At 45.4% G+C, this 23,489-nt stretch overlaps 4 protein-coding genes and 1 long non-coding RNA gene across 8 annotated transcripts; 2 read left to right on the top strand and 3 right to left on the bottom strand.

Moving 5' to 3' along the window:
• Positions 1-2,429: 2,429 nt before the first annotated feature.
• On the top strand, positions 2,430-5,236 carry LOC123053326 (protein GrpE). The gene is made up of 3 exons (XM_044476786.1): positions 2,430-2,725; positions 3,760-4,221; positions 4,865-5,236. The coding sequence occupies exons 1-3, from the start codon at positions 2,525-2,527 to the stop codon at positions 5,066-5,068; spliced, it is 867 nt and encodes a 288-aa protein (XP_044332721.1). The 5' UTR covers positions 2,430-2,524; the 3' UTR covers positions 5,069-5,236.
• A 794-nt stretch (positions 5,237-6,030) lies between these two features.
• Positions 6,031-10,242, bottom strand: LOC123053323 (uncharacterized protein At4g26450). Of its 2 annotated transcripts, XM_044476783.1 has the most exons (4): positions 8,063-10,241; positions 7,018-7,198; positions 6,858-6,906; positions 6,031-6,199 (listed from the first exon to the last, which is right to left on the bottom strand). In XM_044476783.1, the coding sequence occupies exons 1-4, from the start codon at positions 9,961-9,963 to the stop codon at positions 6,150-6,152; spliced, it is 2,181 nt and encodes a 726-aa protein (XP_044332718.1). In that variant the 5' UTR covers positions 9,964-10,241; the 3' UTR covers positions 6,031-6,149. The 2 variants fall into 2 exon arrangements, with proteins under 2 accessions (XP_044332718.1, XP_044332719.1); XM_044476784.1 differs by lacking the exon at positions 6,031-6,199 and having other exon boundaries at positions 6,850-6,906; positions 8,063-10,242.
• A 287-nt stretch (positions 10,243-10,529) lies between these two features.
• LOC123053324 (thioredoxin M3, chloroplastic) lies at positions 10,530-13,476 on the top strand. Of its 3 annotated transcripts, XR_006425538.1 has the most exons (4): positions 10,530-10,964; positions 11,788-12,205; positions 12,611-12,679; positions 12,788-13,476. XR_006425538.1 is itself a non-coding variant. In XM_044476785.1 (2 exons), the coding sequence occupies exons 1-2, from the start codon at positions 10,553-10,555 to the stop codon at positions 12,108-12,110; spliced, it is 735 nt and encodes a 244-aa protein (XP_044332720.1). In that variant the 5' UTR covers positions 10,531-10,552; the 3' UTR covers positions 12,111-12,314. The 3 variants fall into 3 exon arrangements, 1 of the variants encoding a protein (XP_044332720.1); XR_006425537.1 differs by having other exon boundaries at positions 12,611-13,476; XM_044476785.1 differs by lacking the exons at positions 12,611-12,679; positions 12,788-13,476 and having other exon boundaries at positions 10,531-10,964; positions 11,788-12,314.
• Positions 13,477-13,797: 321 nt separating this feature from the next.
• LOC123053322 (subtilisin-like protease SBT1.7) lies at positions 13,798-16,765 on the bottom strand. The gene has a single exon (XM_044476781.1). It carries the CDS (start codon positions 16,435-16,437, stop codon positions 14,122-14,124), a length of 2,316 nt encoding a protein of 771 aa, XP_044332716.1. The 5' UTR covers positions 16,438-16,765; the 3' UTR covers positions 13,798-14,121.
• A 347-nt stretch (positions 16,766-17,112) lies between these two features.
• LOC123053325 (uncharacterized) lies at positions 17,113-22,482 on the bottom strand. Its single transcript, XR_006425539.1, has 2 exons — positions 19,288-22,482; positions 17,113-17,334 (listed from the first exon to the last, which is right to left on the bottom strand). It is a non-coding gene; the product is annotated as an uncharacterized lncRNA (long non-coding RNA).
• Positions 22,483-23,489: the final 1,007 nt, after the last annotated feature.

Raw genomic sequence — 23,489 nt, 5'->3', positions numbered from 1 at the left:
CTGACGATGTTCCGTAAATTCCTGTGGATGCAAACAACGGCCCTCGTGAATGCTTTGCTTTACTACTGAAATTCGGATCAACACAAAGAAATTTAGGGATCTCGATGTAAATTTTATAATGCTCGAGGTGTTTGTACTTATCATCAACTTTAATTGTAAATTTAGATATTCCGGGAAAAAAAATGCATCACATGAGAACACAAAGAAATTTTCTAAGAGATCCGAGTCCATGCAAAAAGTTGCAAATGAATCGTTAGGAGAAATTCTTATAAGATTCAATCGTATAAATCAAATATGTGACATATTTTTCTAAGGCAGTCAATCCTCCGAGTTCCTATTAGAATATTTTAAATCAGATAAGTTCTTACTAGTACAAAACTTAACCTTAATTTATAAATAAGCAGGTATTGTGTACAATCTCCGTAGCATACATTTTGTTTATTGTAAGAATCATGTTTTTTTCTATGTGTATTGAATCGTGCAATTTGTTAAAAATAGCATGCTCCGCACTAGGTGGTGTGCGAGTGTGGTGGCATAAGTCTATGGTATAGTTGGTGTTCCTTCCATCTACTAATACAAGGCCATTTTTGTTTTTCGTGTCAAACTTTGACTCATAAATTTAGTCATCAAAATTGTATTATCAAAAAAGTTCTTTGAAATGTGCATCCAATGACATACTTTATGTGATAGTATATAACTCATATTTTGCTGATAAAATTGATGGTCAAAGTTGGACATAAAAATATGGAGTGGCCTTTTATTAGTAGATAGAGGGAGTAGATGATATGTTATACTACCCTACACTTCCATGATGGAAAATAAAAATTCCAAACCTAGATTTATAGTGTGCTGTGAACTTTCAGTCTGCCAATGATGACTGCATTCTTAACTAGATACGAGATAAACGACATAATTTAGTTCTTACATTTGAATTTCATTCTCATGACCAAGTTGACATTTTTCATGGCTAAAAATATCCTAGTAGCTACTACTCATTCTAATTATCCAAGTATTTCAAAATCATTAATGCAATAGTCGTGAAACTAAACTAAAACTATGGTTGACAAGAAAAATAAGTTCCATCGAAGCAAGAGAGAGAGAGAGAGAGAGAGAGAGAGCACACTTAAATGCGCAACTCTCTTCTTCTATAATGCAATGCGGGAGTTCCCCGCCCTCTGACAAGGTTTTGTAAAAAATGCTCAACTTCGATTGCAGGAATTTGAAAACATAGAAACGCAAAAATGCTGGAATGAGATGTCATGTACAATGGAATCCTACAAAATTTCAACACAAGGATCCTTCGATATGTGCCTTTTGATGGTGCACATGAAACATACACATGAATTTTGAAGAATCGAGGAGTGAGGATAGAGAGCGAGAGTGGAAATGCGCTGAGTTTCTCAAAGGAAATAAAATAAAATGAGGTTTAAGCTCATGTTGAGATTCCGATGAAACAAGAGGCATATGAATGTAGCAGCCCCAATCATATGATCCAAAGGGCTTCCATAGAAAAACAATCATAAGATTGGAATCCTCTGAAATGGCTCTAAAATTCCTAGGATCCAAAAAGGGCTGAAGTTTGAAATACCAAATCACCGATCCATTTTGATTCATAGATCATCTGGACAAACAAATGTAACCAAGCCCATGAATGTAAGTAGTGACTCTATTCCTTCAGCGGTATGGTGTGTCCGTCAACTATGAGGCGTCTATGATGACTTTGTCAATCTCAAGATCCATCTGTTCAGTCCAATAGAGGTGTTTGTATAAGCAGTGTATGCATAAATATGCGTTCATAGGAAGAATGTGCATGCGTATTTGTAAGTGCATGTATCTGCTCTGTACTGTGTTTTTTTTTTTGACTGGTGCTCTGTACTGTGTTTAATAAAATACTCCTCTTATCTCAAAATTTTAGATTTCTCGTTTTATAAGTCTCAATTTGATTGTTCTGCATCACATGAGAAAATTGACCAATGCGTGTACTTTATGCATGCATGTATTGCAATTAATGCATTGGTAAACATAATTTTTTAAGAAAAACGAACACATTAATTAAGTGTTTTTGCAAATTACAAAAATTACTCCGCCACTCACCATCTATCTTGGTTGGTGAGATTTTTGAATTGAGCCATATAACCGGAAATGAGGTAGTAGAGGTTGGGTTGTTAGGGCATCTCTAAGCGAACCCTCAAGCTGCCCGCATATGTTCAAACCACACGGTCCGGACGTGTTTTGCCATCCAACCTGGCTCTTGCATCTGTGTCCGCGGACGGATGCAGTGTCCTGTTTGCGGGTCAGCGTTGGAGATGTCTTTAAATTTATTTTTTATCATCCACTGCCTTTTTCTAATCGACTAAATAAATAATTTTAAAATATGAGAAATACAGATTTTTTTTTTTTGGCATGGAGTAATACAGATCCGTGCTCACCTCTGCAACAATCTGGGGTGCACCGTACAATTCCACGCCGCGTTTCCTGCACTTTCCAGTCAGCGCGGAAGCAAAACGATAGAGGCGTATCCACTATGGCGGCAACCTACTGCGCCTACCCCGCCGCCTCCGCCGCCGCCGCCGCAAACCCTACCAGACGCCGCCTGCAAACCCTAACCGCGCCGGGCGCCCTACCTGCTGCTCGGAAACCCAGCCGCCAACCCCCCTCCTTCCTCTCTTTCCGGCGCCCCAATGCAGCGCTGCCGCCGCTCCGCGTCGCTGGCGCTGACCCGCAGGTGAGATCTCCGGATTCTCCTCGCTGTTGTCACTACGAGATTTGTTCTCTACTCGGATCCTAGAGAATTTCGCCTCTCTGGCCCTCTTCTTGTTTGAGAGACAGAGGGATTAACTGACTGGGAGAAGTGGTCCTCTAGCAGAAGAAAGCTGAGAAGATTACAACTCTTTTAGCTCCAGATTTTTCTTCTGTGTTTATGCTGTGAGTTGTTACGTTTGGTGGTTCATAATATTATTTTCAGTGAAAAGCTTCACTTAGAGTACTTGAGCAAGTAAGGGTGAATTTTGATGTGTGAGGTTGACACTGATAATTGATAAGCATTCATTTTACAGTACACATACAGTATGCTCTTACTTACTTACGAAGCCTTTGATCCCAAACAAGTTGGGGTAGGGTAGATATGAAACCCTTTCACGAAGGACTTCCCAGGAGGTCACCCATCCTAGTACTACTCTCGCCCAAATGGGTTTCATACCCAAAAGACTGGCTAGTTTTTACGTTGGCTCGCCAAGCCTATCACAACCCTTAGATCTGAAACCCTTTCACGAGGACTTCCTAGGAGGTCACCTATCCTAGTACTACTCTCGCTCAAATGGGTTTCATACCTACGGGACTGGCTAGTTTTTACGTTGGCTTGCCAAGCCTATCACAACCCTCCTCCTTTACCCGGGCTTGGGACCGGCTATGCCTAGAAGACATAGGCGGAGTTACATACAGTATGCTCTGAACAAAAAAAAAATCATAGCGGGGAATGTTGTTTTTGCACTCATCAGCTGAACTGAACAAGATTGAGCATAGTGACAGAGCGAGTGTTATAGGTGTTAAGACACAATAGCAGATATGCATGTTAAGCTACTTTTTCAACTCATGAGACATAATTATTGAATGACCAAAATATTGGCACAGGTACGGCAAAACTGAAATGTAAAATAATCGGTTGATCATCAAAGAAAAATCTGTAGCTTATTGTTATGTACATCAGTACATGAAGGATTTGATTTATCAAGTTTCACTAAACTGTTTAGTTTACCGCAGGTTGTAAATGGCGAAGATTTCCCTCCTATGAATGACCTAATTCGACTATACAAGAAAGCCTTTCTAGATGGAAACGAAGATGTTGTTAGTGACATCGAGAAGGCAATCACTAGCATGGAGGAAGAGAGAAGTAAAGCAGCTTCTCAGTTTGAAAGTATCACAGCTGAAATAGCTTCAGGGAAGAATAAGTTTCTTCGCTTAAATGCTGATCTAGAGAATTTCCGGAAGCAGACTGAAAAGGACCGTGCAAAGTTTACATCGAATATACAAGTGGAACTTGTACAGAGTCTGTTGCCTCTGGTTGACAGCTTTGAGAAAACAAATGTAGAGGTCACCCTAGAGACTGAGAAAGAGCAGAAGATTAGCGCAAGCTATCAAGGCATATACAAGCAATTAGTAGAAACACTGAAAAACTTAGGCGTAGGGGTTGTGGAAACTGTTGGCAAGCCATTTGATCCAGTGGTAAGTATTGTTTACATCCTTCTTTATATATACTTCATCTGAGTGACTGCTTTAAGTTTTATTGCAACATGCTAAAGATTTCATATTACACGCATATTGATACGCCGTTAGGTTTATTTTTGATGTAGTGTGGTGATACGTAGATGATGTAGGCTTGTTAGTTTAACATTATGGTTGTACTCGACAGGTGGATTGCTGGCAATCTGCTGGTCAAACGATTCTTTCATACTTACAACCTGGTTCATATTCTGTAGTGAGTTTATCTTAGCTGCCACACGTTTCATCAACATGCATTTTGTGAATTTATATGATCTCTTCGGCTGAAAAAAGTCACCTGTCTACTGCTTTGAACACTTTGCACAAGTAGGAACATCACTTTTGTCCTTCTCAAAACAAATTGGAGGATAAATAATAACTACTAGCCTCTAAATTGATTGTGCTGTTACAGTTTGACACACACGCCTTTTTTGCTCATTTTAATAAGTACCTAACATTCCCTGCAAAAAAAAAAGTACATAACATGGTTTGAATTCATCATGTATGCACAATGGTTCCACCTGGAAGTACGGAGCCATGCTCATGCTACTCTTCTTTTCGCATCATATGCAACATAATACAAGTTGATACCCTCTTTCTTTTTAAGGTTCATGAGGCTATCGCGCGTGAAGAATCCACAGAGTTCAAGGCAGGGATTGTCTCACACGAAGTCCACCGAGGGTTCCTTCTGAGGGAGAGGGTGCTAAGGCCTGCCGCGGTGAAGGTCTCTAATGGTCCTGGTGACCAAAACGTGAGCTCCACATCTTCGGAGGAGCCCGTGGAGGACACCAAAGAGGATGCCGCCGTGTGAACCCGCCAGAAACCTGGCGCCAGCATTTACCAAGTCGTTGTTGCTGGAGCACCATTGTTTGGGAGCTCTCGTTGTACTGTTAATATGGAGCAGAGTCATTTATGAGAATGTACATCTATGGTGATCTGCAACTTTGCAAGTATCCTAAAGAATTTTACTTTGGTGCAATCTAGCTTGAGTCCTTACACGTGAACACTGGAGATTTAACCTGTACTACCTTGTTAGCTCTAACCAGTATTCTTAAGTTTGCTGATGTTCTTAGTAGAGTAGTGCATGACTCAAGTGGAGGCAGCAGCTCTCAGTTTTGTCTCTCACTACGTCGGCGTGCTGGTGGTTACTGGTGACGGCGAACTAGCTACTGGTGGTTATTGGTGACGGCGAACTAGCTACTCCCTCCGTCACAGTTTTTAGAAGTCACAGTCAAATTTGCGTGCATTCCCATAATAAACAAGGTTTAAGCGCATTGCATTTATTTCTAGTAGCTAATAAGTAGTCCGATATACTATTTCTATACGCATGCGTAGTGTGAAATCTATTTTTTAACCCATCTCACAACTAATAGATAACCACTTAGGTCCCAGAGAATTTCCAAGCGCGCCTTCTAAACCGTGACGGAGGGAGTACTACGGGTGTGATGACTCCTGGGTCCACGTTTGGCCCGGTCCGACTACTTCAGCAGCAGATGAACACAAACCTTGTTCACAGAACCATGCCGAAACAACAAATTTAAAATTTATGTATGACATATCAAAATGTTTATACAAAAAAAGAACAATCCTTTTAGGGCGTGAATACACCATTGAACAAATGAACAAAATGCTGTGGAAACTATGGTACACTCGTGCGCTAGGTCCAGACGACCAAAACACTAACCATCTACTCTAGTGGTTGAGCAAACCCGTGCAGACCTTGTCTTTCAAACGGAGCGGCCAAGATGATCCTGGACTGGACGTGTTCGTGTTGTGTCCGTGAGATGCTGCCGGTGCTGCAGCAGAAATTTACATGTTTATTTCCAGCTAATACTAGAACAACTCGTGTTCATTCGTCGAATTCAGTTTCAGCAGCAAGATTTAGCGCCACATCAGAAGAATTTGTAGTCCGGAGGCTGCTGGTCCCAAACCTCCATAAAACCTGGAAAAATGAAAGAACAGTTTCAGAAATTGCAACCCAGTCTTGGGGAAAGACGGAACATAATGCCAGGAGTTTAGAAGCATCACGCCGCTGTCATGGACGGCAGGCTGCATTTTTCAACAAGCAAAACTAGCATGTTGTTCATTTTCTTTTCTTTTCTTGAGAGGGGAACAAAAGGAATTCAAAGCAATCTACACAGAATAAGTTCGAACTTAGATGATTTTATGCAAACATATGATCCACAGCTCCGGCAACTGACAGCATTCTGGAATGTGTGAGCTGACCCAAACTACGCACATACAGCTCAAAGTATAAGCTAAAATCTAGTATGAGACACCCCCTTTTTCCAATTCTACAAATAGTTGTGGTTTGCCGACTAAAGTCAAAGTATAGGCACACTACATCATCAGCATTTCCACTATCTCATTTTTCTGCACTAAATACAAAAGGCTATGCTGCAAGGATAACCGATATGTGCAGAACACCAAATATGAATTGAACCTTAGTGCTTGCAAGTTTAGAAATTAGAACTTTGGCATATTTTTTGTAGTCATATAAGTTTCAACATTCTACGAAGTAGGTAAATGAGAGGTAGGCCGCACTTCACAGAAACAACAAAACAAATATAAAAAGAACATAATAGAGAAGTATCAATTACCAATATCACCTAGAGAATCATATATTGGATCATCCATGACAGTAATGACCTGCAAGAAAAATATATTTATTCATTACTTGTTAAAGCTATGTGGCATTATGATGGTAACTCCACGAAATTTCACTTGCTCTAGCGGACTACCAGTACCAGCAAACCTCACCTCTGGATCATTTAGGCCCATCTCAGCATGAAGGTCTGCATGTAATGGTGGGTAGCATGGCATATCAGCACCAAGGAAATCTGGAATTGCGATGTTATAACCATCTTGCGTGCCAGGGAAAATGTTTGTGTTCACACTAGAGCTCATCATATTATCCATGCTTGGATATACCATCTCACTTCTGATAGACAGCAGATTGTATTAGTACGGAAAAATAGATTAAAAAAATTTGAAGCATGTAGCAAGCATAACGGATATAGAAATATATATCAAGGCAACTTATAAAACAGGTGTCAAGTTATAGTCTTATACATGATTGGTTTGGCCACTGAAATGGTTCCCCCATGTTACTGACCGGTGGACTACACAAATATACTGAAGGCGTGGTTGTACCATCTTGAGCATTACTTTGGCGTAGTGCCACGCTGCTTCACATATACATAGTAGGTTTGGTTTAGAAAGCAATCGACAAAATGTTCCTTTTTAGCTGAATTACTTCAAATTCCAGTAGCTACAAATGAGTCACTTGTTCTCTTTTACTGTGAATGCAGTAGCTCATTATATTAATGCCCTCTGTTGCTGATGCTAAGATGGCAATGTTTTCCAGGAAATCAGTAATGAAACTATTGGCCATATAGTTTCCAGCATATTTACCTATCAACAGTTTTTTGAAGATCACTGAGCCAATTACTGCTTAACTGGCTAGTGGCTACACAAAAATGATTGCCTAAACTTAAGTAGTCCAAGACAAGTTTCTTCAAGGCCAGTCATGATAAATCCATAATGTCAAAAAGGAAATGAAATGTTCACTCTTGTCTTGTGTATCTATCAGCCAATGTTTAGGAAATCGTTAACTGGTAACTGCTCGGCCGGCTGGCAAGTAGGGGATTACTAGGCGAATTGGCCCATAAATCAGTTCATTGGCTACTTGGTGGCTGACCGAGCAGGGATTAATCAGTCAATTAAATGATTTATCGGACGATATTTTGAAAAATGCTATCAGCAGAATGAAATAGCAGACAGATGGGAGGATGAAGGAACTTACTTTGGTCTTAAAGTATCAGACACACTAGGTTCAATTGGAGGGTCATCTTCAATATCAATTATTTGAATAACCTTATCGTTTAATGGAATTTGGGCAAATCTGTCAGTATTACCAGCATTGTTACCCACAGTTGTTCCAAAATCAAAATGCTGCTGATTTTGCGCCTCCATTGAACATACAACACTGGAGCACTGGCCGAAACCAGGATCATTTCGTATATCAGCAAGCTCTGGACTACCAATGAGGTTGAGATCACATATTTTAAATGAGCTAGATTGACCAAGTTCTTCCTCTTTTATCGTGACAACAGCTTCATCTTTGATATTAGGTAATAATTCCACACTATCTGTTGTTTTCCCTTTATCAGCTGAATCAATCAAGTCTACATCTTGTGGTGGTGTGTCAATATTGTAAATTTGCACTTCTTCCCTCACTTGAAGCTTCGAACAATCGTACTGAGAAGCAAGTGTAGGATTCAGTCCATCACACTCCTTAATTTCCTGAACTGTGTAATGTTGTGCAGTACTGTTCTGTTCTTGCACATCTCGTATCTCAGTTTGTGCTGCTTCTTCTTGGAGTCTCATGTGTTCCACCATTTGATTGCAAGCAAGACTTGGGTCAGTATGTTCTAGGCAGACAAGGTCATCTTTATTGTCTCCCTGGACATTAGTCAAGGAGCTGTCATTTGCTGCTTCATCAATCACCATCAGAGGAGCCAGATCTACCTGTTTGGCCAATGCAGTATCTCTATGGGCTGATGCTCCATTCCTATGAGCAGGTATTGATCGTGGTCTTGTTGGGGCTCTTGCAAAATTACAATTGCTCAACAAATTCTGACAACCACCATGCAAATTATTTTCAACGCTTGATCCTTTCTCATCTTCAGCCTTGTCATCTAAACTCTTGTCATGTTCAGCCTTCTCGTCCATAATACTGCCATCATCAGGCTTGTCATCTGAGGGCACTGGCGAATGATTTATCTCCCCCTCCTCAACAACACCAGAAGAAGCATTATTATGAATACTCTCACTGTTGATCCCTTTCTCAACGACCTCCGAATCAGACACCTTAGTATCCTCCTCCATTTTATTAGCCTCATTCTCATTCTGCACCTCTTGCACGGCATCAACATCCTTCCTGACATTACTGTTAGAGCTCACCTTTGAGCCAGTATCCTCCAACTCTGACTCCCCCACAGCCTCCAGCTTTGATGTTGGTCTGTCCCCGGCCACGCCCGAGACACTACTCCCAACCTCATCAATCCCAGCACTGGCTCGCCGGTCCCTCCTATACCCAGGAGCCCTATCCTCCTCGTCATCATCACCATAATTCCGGCTATCCAAATAATCCCTACTCCTCTCCCTGTCCCGGCCCCACTCTGAATTCCTGTTGTAAGCCCCAAACTTCCTCTTCCCCCTCCCATTGTAGTTACCATTGTCAGCGCCATTGTAATCACCACCATGGTTCCGGCGTGAGCGGGGGTTAGGATTACCGTACTCATCATCAAGACGCTGTCGGCCATTCCGGCGGGAGTCGTAGAACGCCGGGGCTTCCTGAGCCTGCGGCAACGGAGGCGCGGGCGGCATCTGACCCCACCCAGCTCCACCGCCCCGCTGCAGCGATGCCGCCGGGAGCACGCCTTTGGCCACAAGGTACTCAGCGGCGAGGCGGCCAGCCTCCATGAGCACCTCGTACCTGTGCCGCGCGGGCGCGCCCGCCTGAATGGACGGCGGCGGGGGCGGCGGCGGCCGGTAGAAGTGCTTCTGGCCGCGGCCGCCGCGCGCGAAGGGCGGCACGCGGCTGCGGCCGCCGCCGTGCTGCGGGTACTGCATCCGGGGGTGGTCGAATCGGTGCGGCTGCAGGCTGACGCCCTGCTGCTGCTGCTGCTGCCCCCGATCCATCCGCGGCAGCGAGCAGATGCAAGGCGACAGAGAACACGCAACCGAAGGGAAATGCGAGAAATCGCGCGCGCGAGCGAGCAGGGGGAGGGCGGAGGCTCACGGGCGGACGGCGGCGGGCTGCCGGACCATCGATCGGGGGGCCGCCGAGATTTGGGGGCCTCCGAAGCCGGAGCTGCGGTTTTCCGTTTCGCGACGAAAAGGAAGAGGAGGAGGAAAAAATAGTTCCAGGATAATTTGCTTGCAGCCGCGGGTGGAGAGGAGAAATGATTTACGAGTCAAACGAGAAGCTCTGATTCGTTTTGCTGTTTGGACGGTTTGGGGAGAGGTGCGGGTACACGTGGACCGGCGGTGGATAACCGGAGTTGTTGACACGGTGACAGGTGGGCCCGGTGACGTGTGTGGGCCATGCGCTCCGGCTCTTGGTTAGGTTGGCCACGCTCATGGGGCCGACGGTGACGGTAGGTGGATGAGAGAGAGATGTTGATCCCTTCCCTTTGATTCATGGAAAAGAATGGAATATCTCGTCCGAGAATTCGAGCACTAGTATTTCTGGTGGTATTCCCGCGAACTGAAGGCGCCCGGAAAGGAAATGGCGTGGGGCGCCTCCCTCCCTCCGCCCACGCCGCCCGTTCGCCATCGGACGGCTGCGTTTGCACTCGCGCATTTTCCGCCTTGGCCGTCCAACATAATGAGCTCGAACGGACCGCGTGCTGCCTGCTGCGTGCGTCTCGTAAGTTTCCACCCACTACGTTCTCCGCCACGACTCCCCAGCTCTCAAATTCCTCAAACCATGGCCGCCGCGGCCTCACGGCACCTCTGCTCCGCCACGGCGCTGCTGTCTCCCTCCGCCGCCGCCGCGCCCATCCGCCAGAGGGTCGGTTACGGCTACGGCTCCTCCTCCGCCCGCCGGTGGGCCCACCGGCCGGACGCCGCGTCCCGGATCCGGCGCCTGACGACTCGCTCGAGGACAGCGAGGGTGAGCTGCGCCTACTCCACCGGCGGTAAGGGCTTCCTCGCTGGGTGATCCCCGTTTTAAGCTTCAGTTCGTGGCTCGCTCCTCAACCGCTAGTTCCATTTCCGTTTCACTCGGACGCCAGCCATGTCTTCGTTTCTCGTATGATTTCTTATTAGTCCTTAGTGCAGGTAGTTTGTTAGTACAGGATAGAAGACTTGATCATATATATTAAGTTCGGGCCACTTGCTTGAATATGTTGCAAAGTTGAACCGTGTGCCTTGGCAATCCCAATTCCTCGCTGTAAAATTCAACTTTATGTTCGAATAGGCTTCTCATTGAAGTATGTCACTGTTTGAGGATTGAAGCTCAGGAATGAAGCGTTCTCAGTGCTTAGATTGGTTGTTGGTGTGTCAATGTGTGTGAGCTAATCGCTGATGTGCTACTAGTGTCTAATGTACTATCGAGGAAAATACAGCCCCATGTTCAGTTCTTAGATTGCTTGTTCCATTGGTAAATACTAGTACGCATTGTACGCCTGGCCTCATTGTGTTATTTTGCTGCACTGCTACACATTATAAAGCCATAGCGTCATAACTCACGCGCTCACTATCATGGTACTGCCAGACTGTGAGTTCGTACAAGCTGCACTAATGCGTAGATCCTTCCTTTTTAGAACATACAAGAACCAATTAGCTTAGTTAATCTCTGTGATTCACCTCAGTGAAGACTAGTACCTACCTACACACTTCTTTCACATGTTCGATTTTCTGAACTCTGTTAATTAACTTCATCTGTTTTTAGTTCTTTGGGAGTTTAGTCTGCACGTATAGAGAAGATATGTAACGGTAGTGTTCTTTCCATTTGTACAGCTGAAGCAATCACTGCATGTTCCTGGAACCAAAATGTCATATGCAGTGATGTACCTGTGCTTGTGGAGTTTTGGGCCTCATGGTGTGGACCTTGTAAAATGGTCCATCGAATTGTCGACGAGATTGCGGGCGAGTACGCTGGAAGGATAAAATGCTATAAGCTTGACACTGATGATTACCCACAAACTGCAAACTCCTACAATATCGAGAGGGTTCCGACTGTTTTACTATTCAAGGATGGAGAGAAAATACATAGTATTACTGGAACTCTGCCAAAAGCCGTTTATGTGAGGGCCATTGAGAATTCTTTCTTGCAACAGTGACCATTTTGGTTACAACGTTATATTGTTACTTGGTCCAGATTCATATTCCCATATACTTGATTTTTCACTGCCAGCTAGTGGAAAGAGTAGGGAAGGTAAAGTTGGAGTTACAACTTGAGCTTCTTGTTATCCCTTAGCTACACAACTTACTGTAAATATTCATGTACTTCTGAAAAAAAAGGATTGCTGGACCTCTTTATTTTACCTTGAGGGTTGTAATGAATCATGATTGTTATCATTGATGTCAAACCAACAGGGTCGAATATTTAAGGCCCTTAGAGATATCTTGTTAAATGAGGTCAAGTTAAGATTTTTCTTATACTTTACTTTATGTGCCTCACATCATGCACCGGGCTGCCCTTTTTTTTCTTCTTCTTTTGCACCCCTTATGTATTAAAATTTCCGTGCTATTTTTCAGAGCTAGAGTAAATACTTAATCATTTAGTTCCTGTATACAGAAGCATCTAAGATCTAACTATTGAATTTTATCTTCTGAAAAGGTTTCTCTCTGTTATGTCAGTGCAATTGTTGTTTCTGTGGGTCTGCTAATACTGAGCTAATTGTCCCAGGTAACTCTTCAAAGCATGTTTTATTAAACCTTGTGCTCCTATTATTTATTGTCTCTAATCTGCAATGTATATCTAGACTCAACAAGCTAAACCTTGGTTATCATGCAGAACTTCTTCTTATTACCCTTTAGCTTGCCTAGGATGTAATCTTTAGCTCTCCTTGGGCTGACAAAGAAGACCCACACACTAAGGTAAAAGCTGAGAAAGAAAAATAGTTTAGATTAGGTGCAGGAATATTGTTAAGTACTTTGGCAGGCGGTATCAACAGACTGGTGCCATGGATTTTTAATCTTTCCATGCTGAAGACTAGTGCATAGCAAGTGGCTCCGAGTGGCCTGAGTGGAACCAATGGTAGGATACAATAGACTTGGGTTCCTTAGAGATTGAATTGCTTATTATTGATAATATCCAACTGAATTAATTCCATTATCTCATTTTTCGTGGACAGTAGCACAAGTTGCAGCTGCTCCTACAGTGGTGCTGTTGGCTAGTGGCTACATCCATTTACCGTGTCTTTCAGAGTTTGAGCTATGTAGAATAGTGAGGAGGTATAGCACAGTAATATGATCGGAATTTCCGGCGATCACCAGAATGTTCAGGTACACCTAAATGCAGCTGAAACACATCAAGTGCCACATGATGGAGATCAAAGTTCTGGGATCGTCTGATGACTGCTTGACTTAAATCAATTTGCAGACACCAATGGTGATGGGGCTGCACTAGAGAATATTTTTGCTGAAGTTTCTATTTGTGAAACTATGAGCCTATTTTCTCCAACGGTATTCAGTTTGGAGCTCTGAAGTTGTGTGGGCTTTATTTAAAATTCAGTCTAATGCTACACGTGGTTTCAAAGGTACTGGAGTGAAGCTTTAGACGCAGGTGGTGTATGTGGTGCTTACACTTTTTTTTCCCGGATTTAGGACATGGATCATCCATATGTATCGTAAAAATCATCCACTTTGCCCTTTTCTGAAGTATTATTTGTAACTGTCATGGAAATATCAATAACATCTGGAAAAGCAGACAATCACTTATCATCATTTTTCTTATGCACAAATAACCTATGTATGGTGTATACTGGTACCGATCACTGTTCTTGATAGAGAATATGCCAGCCATTTGAGATTTCCAAACAAGCATGTAATAATGCTTATAATTTCACACCCTGTTACATTTAGAGATTTACATATTTTGAAGCAAATCAAACTGGTGGAATATGTGTTGCTAGCTCATTTTAGGCCAAATGTGATTTGTTGAGATTTTTTTTACAAATTTATAAATTACAGAGGCTAAATACACTTGACATCATCAGTACCCTGGTGTGTTTTCTCTCCTTTGCTTTCAGTCTATGTATTACTTCTTGTGATCAGTATTATATAATTTATTGTTTTCCTATGGTCATCCTTTATTTCTGCTCCTGCTATGTTGGCAGGTATTTCTCCTCACTGAGCAAATGCTGAGACTATTGGACTCCTGACAGCATGCTTTCCTCCAACCTCATTCCAGGTCAAGAACCCATGGTTTCCAATGTAGTTGTAGTCATCTCCTGCTCTCTTCACCTGGCTTACCTGCACGGTGACACTGAACCCTTGCTTGCTGCCTTTGCCTCCAAAAGACAGTGCTGATGGCGTCACCGTCACCTTCATCCCTGCCGGAGCCGTCACCGACACGCTGTACTTTGCCGCCGAGCCGGCGACGTTGGTCAGGACCCTCTTAAACGTCCGGGTGGCCGACGTCGTGTGGTTGAGGATGACCATGAACGATGGGTAGTTCAGGTCAAGGTTCGCACCGGCGGCGCAACTGGTGTTTCGCCGGCCGGTCACGGCCGCTATCTGCTGGCTGCTGTAGCGGAGGCCGCAGAGGAAGTTGACGTAGTCATCTGCCGTCGCGTCGTACACCAGGCCGGGGTCTGTGGCCTGGTTGGGGCTCACGTGGCCACTGCCGTAGTCGAGGGGCGTCCCCGGTGATCGATTTGGCATGCTGAGGATGACGTTGTTGGCGTTGTCCTTCACGTAGGCTGTGGTCATTATGGCCGAGCGGATGGCTGCCGGGCTCCAGTCGGGGTGTGCAGACCGCAGCAGGGCGACCACGCCGGCGATGTGCGGTGACGCCATGGACGTGCCGGAGACGAGCATGTACTTGGCGTAGAGCTTCTGCTTGCCGATCTCCATGATTTCCTTGTTGGGCACCCATGCCGCGAGGATGTCCACCCCTGGCGCGACGATGTCCGGCTTCAGGATCGCCGGGCTCATCTGGGTCGGCCCGCGGGCGGAGAAGTACGCCACGGCCGGCGCCGGCTTGACGCCGAGCTCCGTGCCGACGAACCGAATGCTCACCTTGGGCGCCTTGGTGGCCGTCACAAACTTCTGGATAGCGGCGCCGTCCGACGGGGTGACTAGCACCAGCGGCATGACGTAGTCAGTCGGCTGCAGGAATTCCTTCATGTTGCTGGCGACTATCAGCCCGCGGCCGCCGGCGCCCTGCACCTCGTCCATCTGCTCCCTGAGGCTCCCGCCGGCGTTGCAGAAGACGTACTTCCCGCTCACCTCCTTGCGGCTCAGGCTGGAGTACTCGCACTTCTGCTTGCTCTTGTTGCCGTGGCCGTAGTAGAGGTCGGCGTCGGCGATCGCTGTGTGCTCTGGGTACACAGATTTGCCGTGGATGCTCCTCCCGCCGCTGCCGCTGCCGAGCGTGACGGTTGCGGTGAACTCCCTGTCGATGGTCGACGCGCCGACGGTGGTGATCCAGGGCGCGCCGTTCATGATGGTGTACCCATCGGAGCCGTCGTTCCCGGCCGAGCACGTTACGAAGATTCCCTTCTGCATGGCAGCGAAGGCCCCGATGGCTATGACATTGGTGTCGTAGGAAGTTTCAGGGAAGCCCAGCGAGAGCGACATGACGTCGACGCCGTCGGCGATCGCTCGATCCATGGCGGCCAGCACGTCGCTTGACGCGGACTCCAGGGTGTCGCCCGAGAAGACTGCCTTGTACATGGCAAGCCTGGCCATGGGCGCGATGCCGGTGGCCGTGCCGTTGGCGTAGCCGAAGTAGCTGGCGCCCTTGACGGCGCTGCCGGCCGCCGTGGACGAGGTGTGGGAGCCGTGGCCGTAGTAATCCCTGGCCGAGTCGTAGTCGTCCGGCGCGATGGCGAGGCCGCGCTGCTTGAGGGCCTTGCTAAAGGACCGCGCTCCGATGAGCTTCCCGTTGCACATGGAGGCCTTGAAGGCCTTGCCGGCCTCGCACGCGCCCTTCCACCTCGCCGGCACGGCCTTGGTCGTCATGCCCGCGTCGCTGAAGCTCTCGCTCTCGGGCCACACGCCCGTGTCGACGATCCCCACGATCACGTCCTCCCCGTACTTGGACGCCGGCCAGACGCCGCCAGCGCCAGCGCCGCCGCCGGTGAGCCCGAGGAACTCGGGCGTGCGCGTGGTGTGGAGCCGCGCGTACGTCTCCGGGAAGGCGGTCACGTGCCCCTCCATCCCTTGTATCTCCGCGAGCTGCCGCGGGGTGAGCACCGCGCTGAAGCCGTGCATGGCGTGCGCGTACGTGTACAGGTGCTCGGGCGCCGTCTCCTCCTCCTTGCCGGCCAGCGACGACAGCACCGACGAGTACCAGCCCTCGTGCGTCGTGAACGGCGTCGGCATCGCAGAGACGTCCATTTGCACGATGTACGGCCGCCGGTCGCCCTCTGCAGCCCCCGCCACACATGCCGCCAAGAAGCCTATTACGCCAAGCAGAGGCAATACCTGATGGTTCATCGTGTCAGGTGTTTCAGCTCAGGCCAGAGCGTCTTCCTCCTCTTTATGCAGGGTTGAAGCGAGGGAGAGTGTGAGTGGATGCCACAAGTGGAGGGCACTCGTAGGGCGCGGTGGTGGTACTGGTGGCAGCCTGCCGGATACATTATATACATATTGGATTCCATGGAGGCCATGAGCCACCCTAGAAAACTAGCCAAGAATCTTCTGAAGATCATTCTCTGGAGGAAAGCAGCTCAGACAGCCGGGCCCCGGCCGTGCAGATGGGCGCCATGTTCCACCATGTATGTTGCAATCATTCGCGTCGGCCGTTGGCTAGCTTGGCGCGAACGCGAACGCGAACGAATAGTTGTGTTGGGTGTGCGTCCATTTCGCTGGCCTGGCCTTGCTTTCCTCCGACGATACCCTCTGCGCTGCCTTTACAGCAGCAAGTAGTACTGATCTCAGTCTCGTCCGGTGGCCGCGCCGTTAAATCTTACTCGACAATTCGCTACGCACTCGTCATTTCGTTCGAGTCAAGTCGTGGCACCGAGGGGGCATGCACGCGTGCATGCTCCCAAAGTCTCAAGATATGTTATCCTCCCTTCCTTTGGGTGCTGCACTGGTAGCACTGATCTTTTCACTGCTCTGTCTTGTGAGATCCTACCGAAACACGTTTTCCATTAAGGAAAACTAAGGTTTGCTAGAAAAATGTACTGTACGATTTAATTATTTATCATGTCTCTCACGTACTGAGAGAATCTCCAACAAGCGCGCAACACGCGGCGCGCTAAAAAAGCGTTTACAGCGCCTTCGTAGCCAGTTTTTACATGCTGCGAAGCGTCGGTTTCAGCGGTCGTTGCAAAATGTAGCGCGCGCGAGCCGCTCCAGCAGACGCGCTATATTTCTTCTCCTTCTACTCTGACTCGAGGCATAGATAGATAAAACGATAGATATTAGATAGTAGATAGATAAACGATAGATAAAACGGTACATAGATAGTTCATAGCCTCCTCTACAATAGATAATAAAAGAGAGTTTTTACAGTACCCTGGTACTCCCTCAGAGTAACATGGAGTACCAGTTAAATCTGACCACTCGTATTCAAGGGTATTATAGACTTTCTCAGAGATTAAAAGGGTACTTTTGTTTAACCTAATAGCTGGAGATTCATGGAAGTTGCCGCCGCCGGGATGAACGATTTGCCGTGCTAGTGCTTATGTACGCGGGAAGGATCATCAATCAATGAGTAAAAAATATCTAGTCATCCATGCATGAGCACACACTGAAACAACTAATCGGTGGTTTGGCCATGGATTTCCGTTCCATGCAGCCCGTGCAGGGCATCAGTTGAACGATTGGACAATAAAGGATCAATCAAGCAGCATTCCGGATCGACTGAGGCACGGCGCATCCTACGCCCCAATCACAGCGCCGGCCAGCGGCCGTCGTCTCAGTTAGTAGGGCAGATCCGCCGTATCCTTCTTGTCATGGCCCGACTTTTCTTGATTAGATTTAGAATTTACTAGCGAGAGATTACCATTTTACCCTTACTGCCTAGGTACTCCCTAATTTTCAGCGAGGGTACTCCCAGATAGTTAAGTTGGAGTACTAGTTAATTTTATCCACTAGATTAGAACGATGGACGGTCCATACTAGTTTCAGGGTACCGTAAAAGAACTCTAATAAAAACGATAGATAAAAAACTACTACTCGTCCTCCTCCTCTGACTCCGCCTCGGTGATGTCCTCCTCCGACGTTTTAATGAAGGCGTCAAGGTACCGATCGTCGTCGGAGTCCCAGGACGACGCTGCTCCTAGGTCGATGTTGAATTGAACGTCCGCCTTCCGCAAACGCCTGTCCTCGCGATAGGTGGCTCGCTCCGCCCTCCTCTCCGCTCTTCTTTGGGCGTAGAGCTGGCGATCGTTGATGACGTCCCGCGGGAAGCGTTCGCGCCACAGCGCAATGGCTTCCTCGTCCATCTCGGCAAGGCCGAGACCCCAGAGCTCTCATAGGGGCGCTTTGCTTAAAGTGTGTGAGCAACTTGGCGCTCCCGCCTCCGGTTGTCGTGACGATCCTCGTCGGTGATAAGCCGCGGGGGAGGTGCCAGCTCCCGCGTCAGCACGTTCGGGAAGTTCATGTCTCTACGAGGCCGCCGGAGGCGCCACGCTGCCGCGTCGTACGCGTAGGCGGCCTCGTGGGCGGTGTCGAAGGTGCCGAGGCCGAGGCGCATGTCGCCGGACCGAATCTTGGCGGAGAAGGCGCCGAAGGGGCGCGCGGACGCCGCGGTATCCCGAAACTCCCCGGCGGCGAGGCGAGAAAGCGGCAGAGAGAGCAGGGAGAGAGCGGCAGAGGCAGCGGGGAGAGGGCGCGTGGAGAGGTGGAGAGCGGTGGGAGGGCGCGTGGTGGGCGCCGCGTTTATAAAGTGCGCCGGAGTTTCCCGCGACCGCCCTCTTTTCCCGCCACCGCTGTAGCGCGCGAAACCACCCCGCGCACGCTAAAACCGGCTTTTACCCCACGCGCGTGTTTTTTGCAGCCACTGTTGGAGATGATCTGGGATATGCTACATGGAGTTTTACCGCTCTCCGAGCGGGGACGCGCCGAGCAGCCATGGGGGTTGACTGACCCCACGAAAGGGACTCAAGTGCTGAACCCTTTGAGAAAGGGGAGGAATTTCGGGGCTGAAGGCGTGCGACACAGTTTGAATTGCACACCCATTTAATTCTGAATCTTCGCATGCCGGATTCAAATTCTCCAACGACGGTGACTGAAATCTGGCTTGAAAATTATCAGAGTTCCTGGGATCATGCTGATAGACTTACTGGATCGACTAGGAGTAGATCAGTGGGATATTGTCTGTATTCGGGTGTTTACCTTAGCGTTCCGGCCATTGCTGGTTCGTCGATGGAGGACTGCGCACGGGCAGCGACGGTCGGTGTAGAGGTCGACGGTGAAGTGCATGAGTGGCAGCGGTGGAGCTTCCCATCGCTTCAGTGCCTCCCTCTGGATCGGATAGGGTTAGGAGTGGGGAACAGTGGCGGTGACGAACCTCGTACCCCTGGTCCCCGCCTCCTCTTTATAGCACTGCGCGACAGGGGCCCACCAGCCTTGCTTGGGCTGGACGCCCCCGATCAGGGCGTGGGTCAAGGGCCCAATGAGCCATTGGGCCCATTGGTGGAGAGCTCAACCTAACATTCTCCCCCTTGATCTCATCATTATACTTTTAACTTTATACTTTGAAATAACTCTTTTCAAAGTACTCGTTCCATCACAGATTTGCATGTAGAGCATGTCTCATCATCACGGTTCATTCCCGATAGAATCAACACCTACAACACACTCCTCTGTTTTGAAACAGATTATTTAACCCTGGGCCCTTTTATTATCCGGAAATCTTAGACTATACCATAAAACCCATGTCGACTGAGTGTTCTCCAAACACACTGGGCGGCAAGCCTTTAATAAGCAGATCTGCAAACACTTGTCTGTTGCTTTTATGCTTCAAGCATTTCTACATGATTCCGGACTTTCTCCTTTACAACGCATAACTCTATGTCAGTGTGTTTGGCATCAACACTTGACTCGTTGTCATAGGAGCGAAAAACTTAAAATGGTTATCGCTGTTGTCAACCATTATCAATTCCGGGTACTTGTTTCTTTAACCTTTTTGCCTGTCCCTCAGCCTCATATCATGTTGTACATTATCTTTACATCATATTAATGATAATTGATTCATTCTTTAGAGTTTTTCCACACAAAAACTCCAAGTGTGAAAGTCAGCGACAATTGTGGATTTCGCTGTATATTTCACGAGTCCTGTCTTTGTACTCACAATCTTTTGAGAGCACTTATTTCTTTCAGCATGAGGCCGATATCCTTGACTCCATTCCAGTGATCTATATCTGGACTGGACATTACCAAAACAACCCGGTTACGTGAACTGTGTCACGGTAATGTTATACTTTTGCATTCATTAAGCTTCCAACAGCTGAAGCATATGGTACCATATTCATTTGGTCTATTTCGTATTGACTTTTGGAACACTAAAGTTCCCAAAATCATTACCCTTTACTATAAGAACAGGCGTAGGTTTTCTCGCATGCATACTTTAGAAACTTTCCTTAGCATGCCCATGCGACACACCTAATACCCCTTTTATTCTTTTCTCGGTGAATCTCGATCCTTATAACGAGAGACATTCTTTTAAACTTTGAGGACAAGAACTTCTTTTCCTCCTGCAGTCGAATTAACATCACTACTAACAAGCAGAATGTTATCCGCATGTACAAGATATAGGAAATGAAATTCCCATTCTATAACTTTATACAAACACAATTGTCCTCTCATTTTCTTTAACCCAAAACAACATTTGATTGCTTTAGTCCATAAAAGACTTCTTCAGGCAGTATCCCCTGTGTTCTTTACTTTCATCTGATGTAACTCAGATCATAATATCTTTCATCTGATGTAACTCAGATCATGATGTGCTACCAACACTCATTGTAATCTATTCAGTGTAAAATGCGCAAAAAACCTTTCGATTTTAGTCGTGTTTTACACCTTTACATATTTCCTTTGGAGTCACATTGTCCTTGTAGACTCTTTACAGCCTACTGTTTTGGCTTCATTGGAAATTACTCATGAGTCCCGAACATCGTCAGAATTCACCAATTTCATTTCATCTCACATAGTCTCTTATCATTTAGATAAGCAGACACTTCTCAAAGCTCGATTGAGCGCTTTAAATGAGGTGGGATCAACCTCCATTTGAATTTCACTAACATAGACTTTATAGTAATCAGAAGTATCTGATTTTCTCATTCCTTGAGACCATCTGTGTCTCAGGTACTGGCATTTCTTTCATATGGGGCTGTTGTTGCTCTGTCATTGCCAAGAGGCAAATTAATTGTAGTCTTTCACTTCCAAGAGGCAATAGGTTTTACAGGACCTGTATCACAAGATCCATGTTTACTCATTCCTCCTTTATGGAGCTAACAACAGGTGTTGTATAAGTCATACAACATGCTCCCCCAGATACAATCTATTCGAGTCTTAGGTATTTTCATACCATGCTCCCCCACATTACTCCATCTTTACTAAAAAATGGCGTATCTTTAAACTTTATTATTTGGGTTTAATCTGTTAAAACTTTCTTCTTTATGGCACTTTAAGCACCGTCTTAGTATTCCTTAGTCTGCTTTCGGAACTGTAAAAGATCCAGGAATACATCTATTTCTTTTCTTTAGGGGTATTATTATGATCGTCGTACTCCCCCAGATGATCACATTCTTCATTAATGGATATCTCATATTTCTTTCTCCCCCTCGAAATGTGGCAAGAACTTTTCTGCCACAATTTCGAAAAACCATTCACAACTCTTGTGAATTGAGGAAACTTTGAGTATCTACTTCATGTATCTGATTACTTCATATGTAATGAAGTTATCTGTTAACGGTATGGGAGTACTTTTTCCTTATTCCTCATTCCATTTCGGAAACTCAAAATAGTTCTTTATCATTAGTACTTTTGCAAGTCACACTTGCATATCATTCTTATCTTTAGGTTCGTCTGTAACTTTTATTCTCTTTGGATTTATTGAGTGCTTAATGACCGTTACACATAAGGTGTACGGTCAATACTAGGAAAGCATAATAACTACTCCGTACTTTTCTCCCAGAGTGGGACACATCAAACGCACATGAGTCATCATATCTTTCTCCTGTCATACAGGATAAGTTCTTTGCCAAAATTTCTCCTGACGTATAGGATTTTTGACATAATACTATGTCAACTTTACCCAGTTACGCAGGTATTTTCCCAGACTTTCCCCGCCATGCGGGTTTTATCATAATCCTCTTTTCCCGCTATGCGGGTAATTCCCTGTAAGGAACATAAATGCCAGAATTGGCTCTTTTGACTGCATATGCAATCATGAAATTCAAAAATAAATCCGAACGCTCTTTGACACACATGCTTAATCCGACGTTGGTCAAATTAAACATGCATGTTGCTTGTTTCATCTCAAATCGTGTTGACTGAAAAATCTTCTTCATATAGAATACATGAAAGACATTCATCAACCAAGACTCTCAATGATCTATTTGTTTTCTTTTCTTGGATTAATATCCAAGAATTCTTTTCTTTTGAAGCCATTCTTTAGAGAGAACATACTCCCTCACGTTATGACCTTTCTTGGTCATCTTTCGGGTAACAAGTACCCAACCATTCGCTTTTACGAATGAAAGCATGGAAAACTTTTAGTCTGAGAAAACTTAGCCAATAATCAACAATAATGAGCATTAAAAAAATAACCCTACATTGGTCTGGTTAAAAAAAAATTGCACATTAAACTTTTTAAAACTTTCTTTTTATACTCTAAATCACCGTTGTGGTAGAATTAGAATAAAACTCATTCTTCTACATTAATTCCATATCACCGTTGGGCGGAAATGGAAATAATGCATATAACTCATAAACAATGTTTTGATAGTATTTCTATTAAACAACTTTGCTAAGAAATAATCATCGTCATCAACTTTATTGCAGCGAAAACAAGAAATATGCATTTCTCTAGTTCAAGAGCATTTCTTGATCTTTAAATGTTCTCTGAAAATTGATCACTTTGATACAAAATTTATCAGAGATTTAAGCTTTGAACATGAGACTCATAGAATTATAGTACTGTTATCATCAACGTTGGTCAGAAAATAACAATACCAAATTTTAACTTTAAAACAAATATCTTTCTTTTGTCATAGCGGAAACTATCTGCATCTTTTTTTTCACCCACAGGGTAAAAAAATTTCTAAGAACAATTCATCCAATTAAATTTTCCCGTTGGTTCCAATTTAATCAAGAAATAAAACTTTTACTTTGCAGCGGAAACTTGACAATATTCTATTCAGAAATAATTATGTACTCTTTTACTCTCTAAGCAATTTTAACCGGTTGGTTCAAAAATGCATTAGAGAAGCAACAATTTAATCTTTTACTTTAGTTCTATTCACTTTTAAAAGAGCACTTTTATTTTTATTTGCAGCGGAAAAACATGAATAAAAAATTCATGAACTTTTTAC

This window comes from Triticum aestivum, chromosome 2D (assembly GCF_018294505.1).
Source record: "Triticum aestivum cultivar Chinese Spring chromosome 2D, IWGSC CS RefSeq v2.1, whole genome shotgun sequence".
In the NCBI taxonomy this organism is placed as follows: domain Eukaryota; kingdom Viridiplantae; phylum Streptophyta; class Magnoliopsida; order Poales; family Poaceae; genus Triticum; species Triticum aestivum.
Note: the sequence above shows the minus strand (reverse complement) of the source record. Positions and strands in the feature narration are given on the sequence as shown.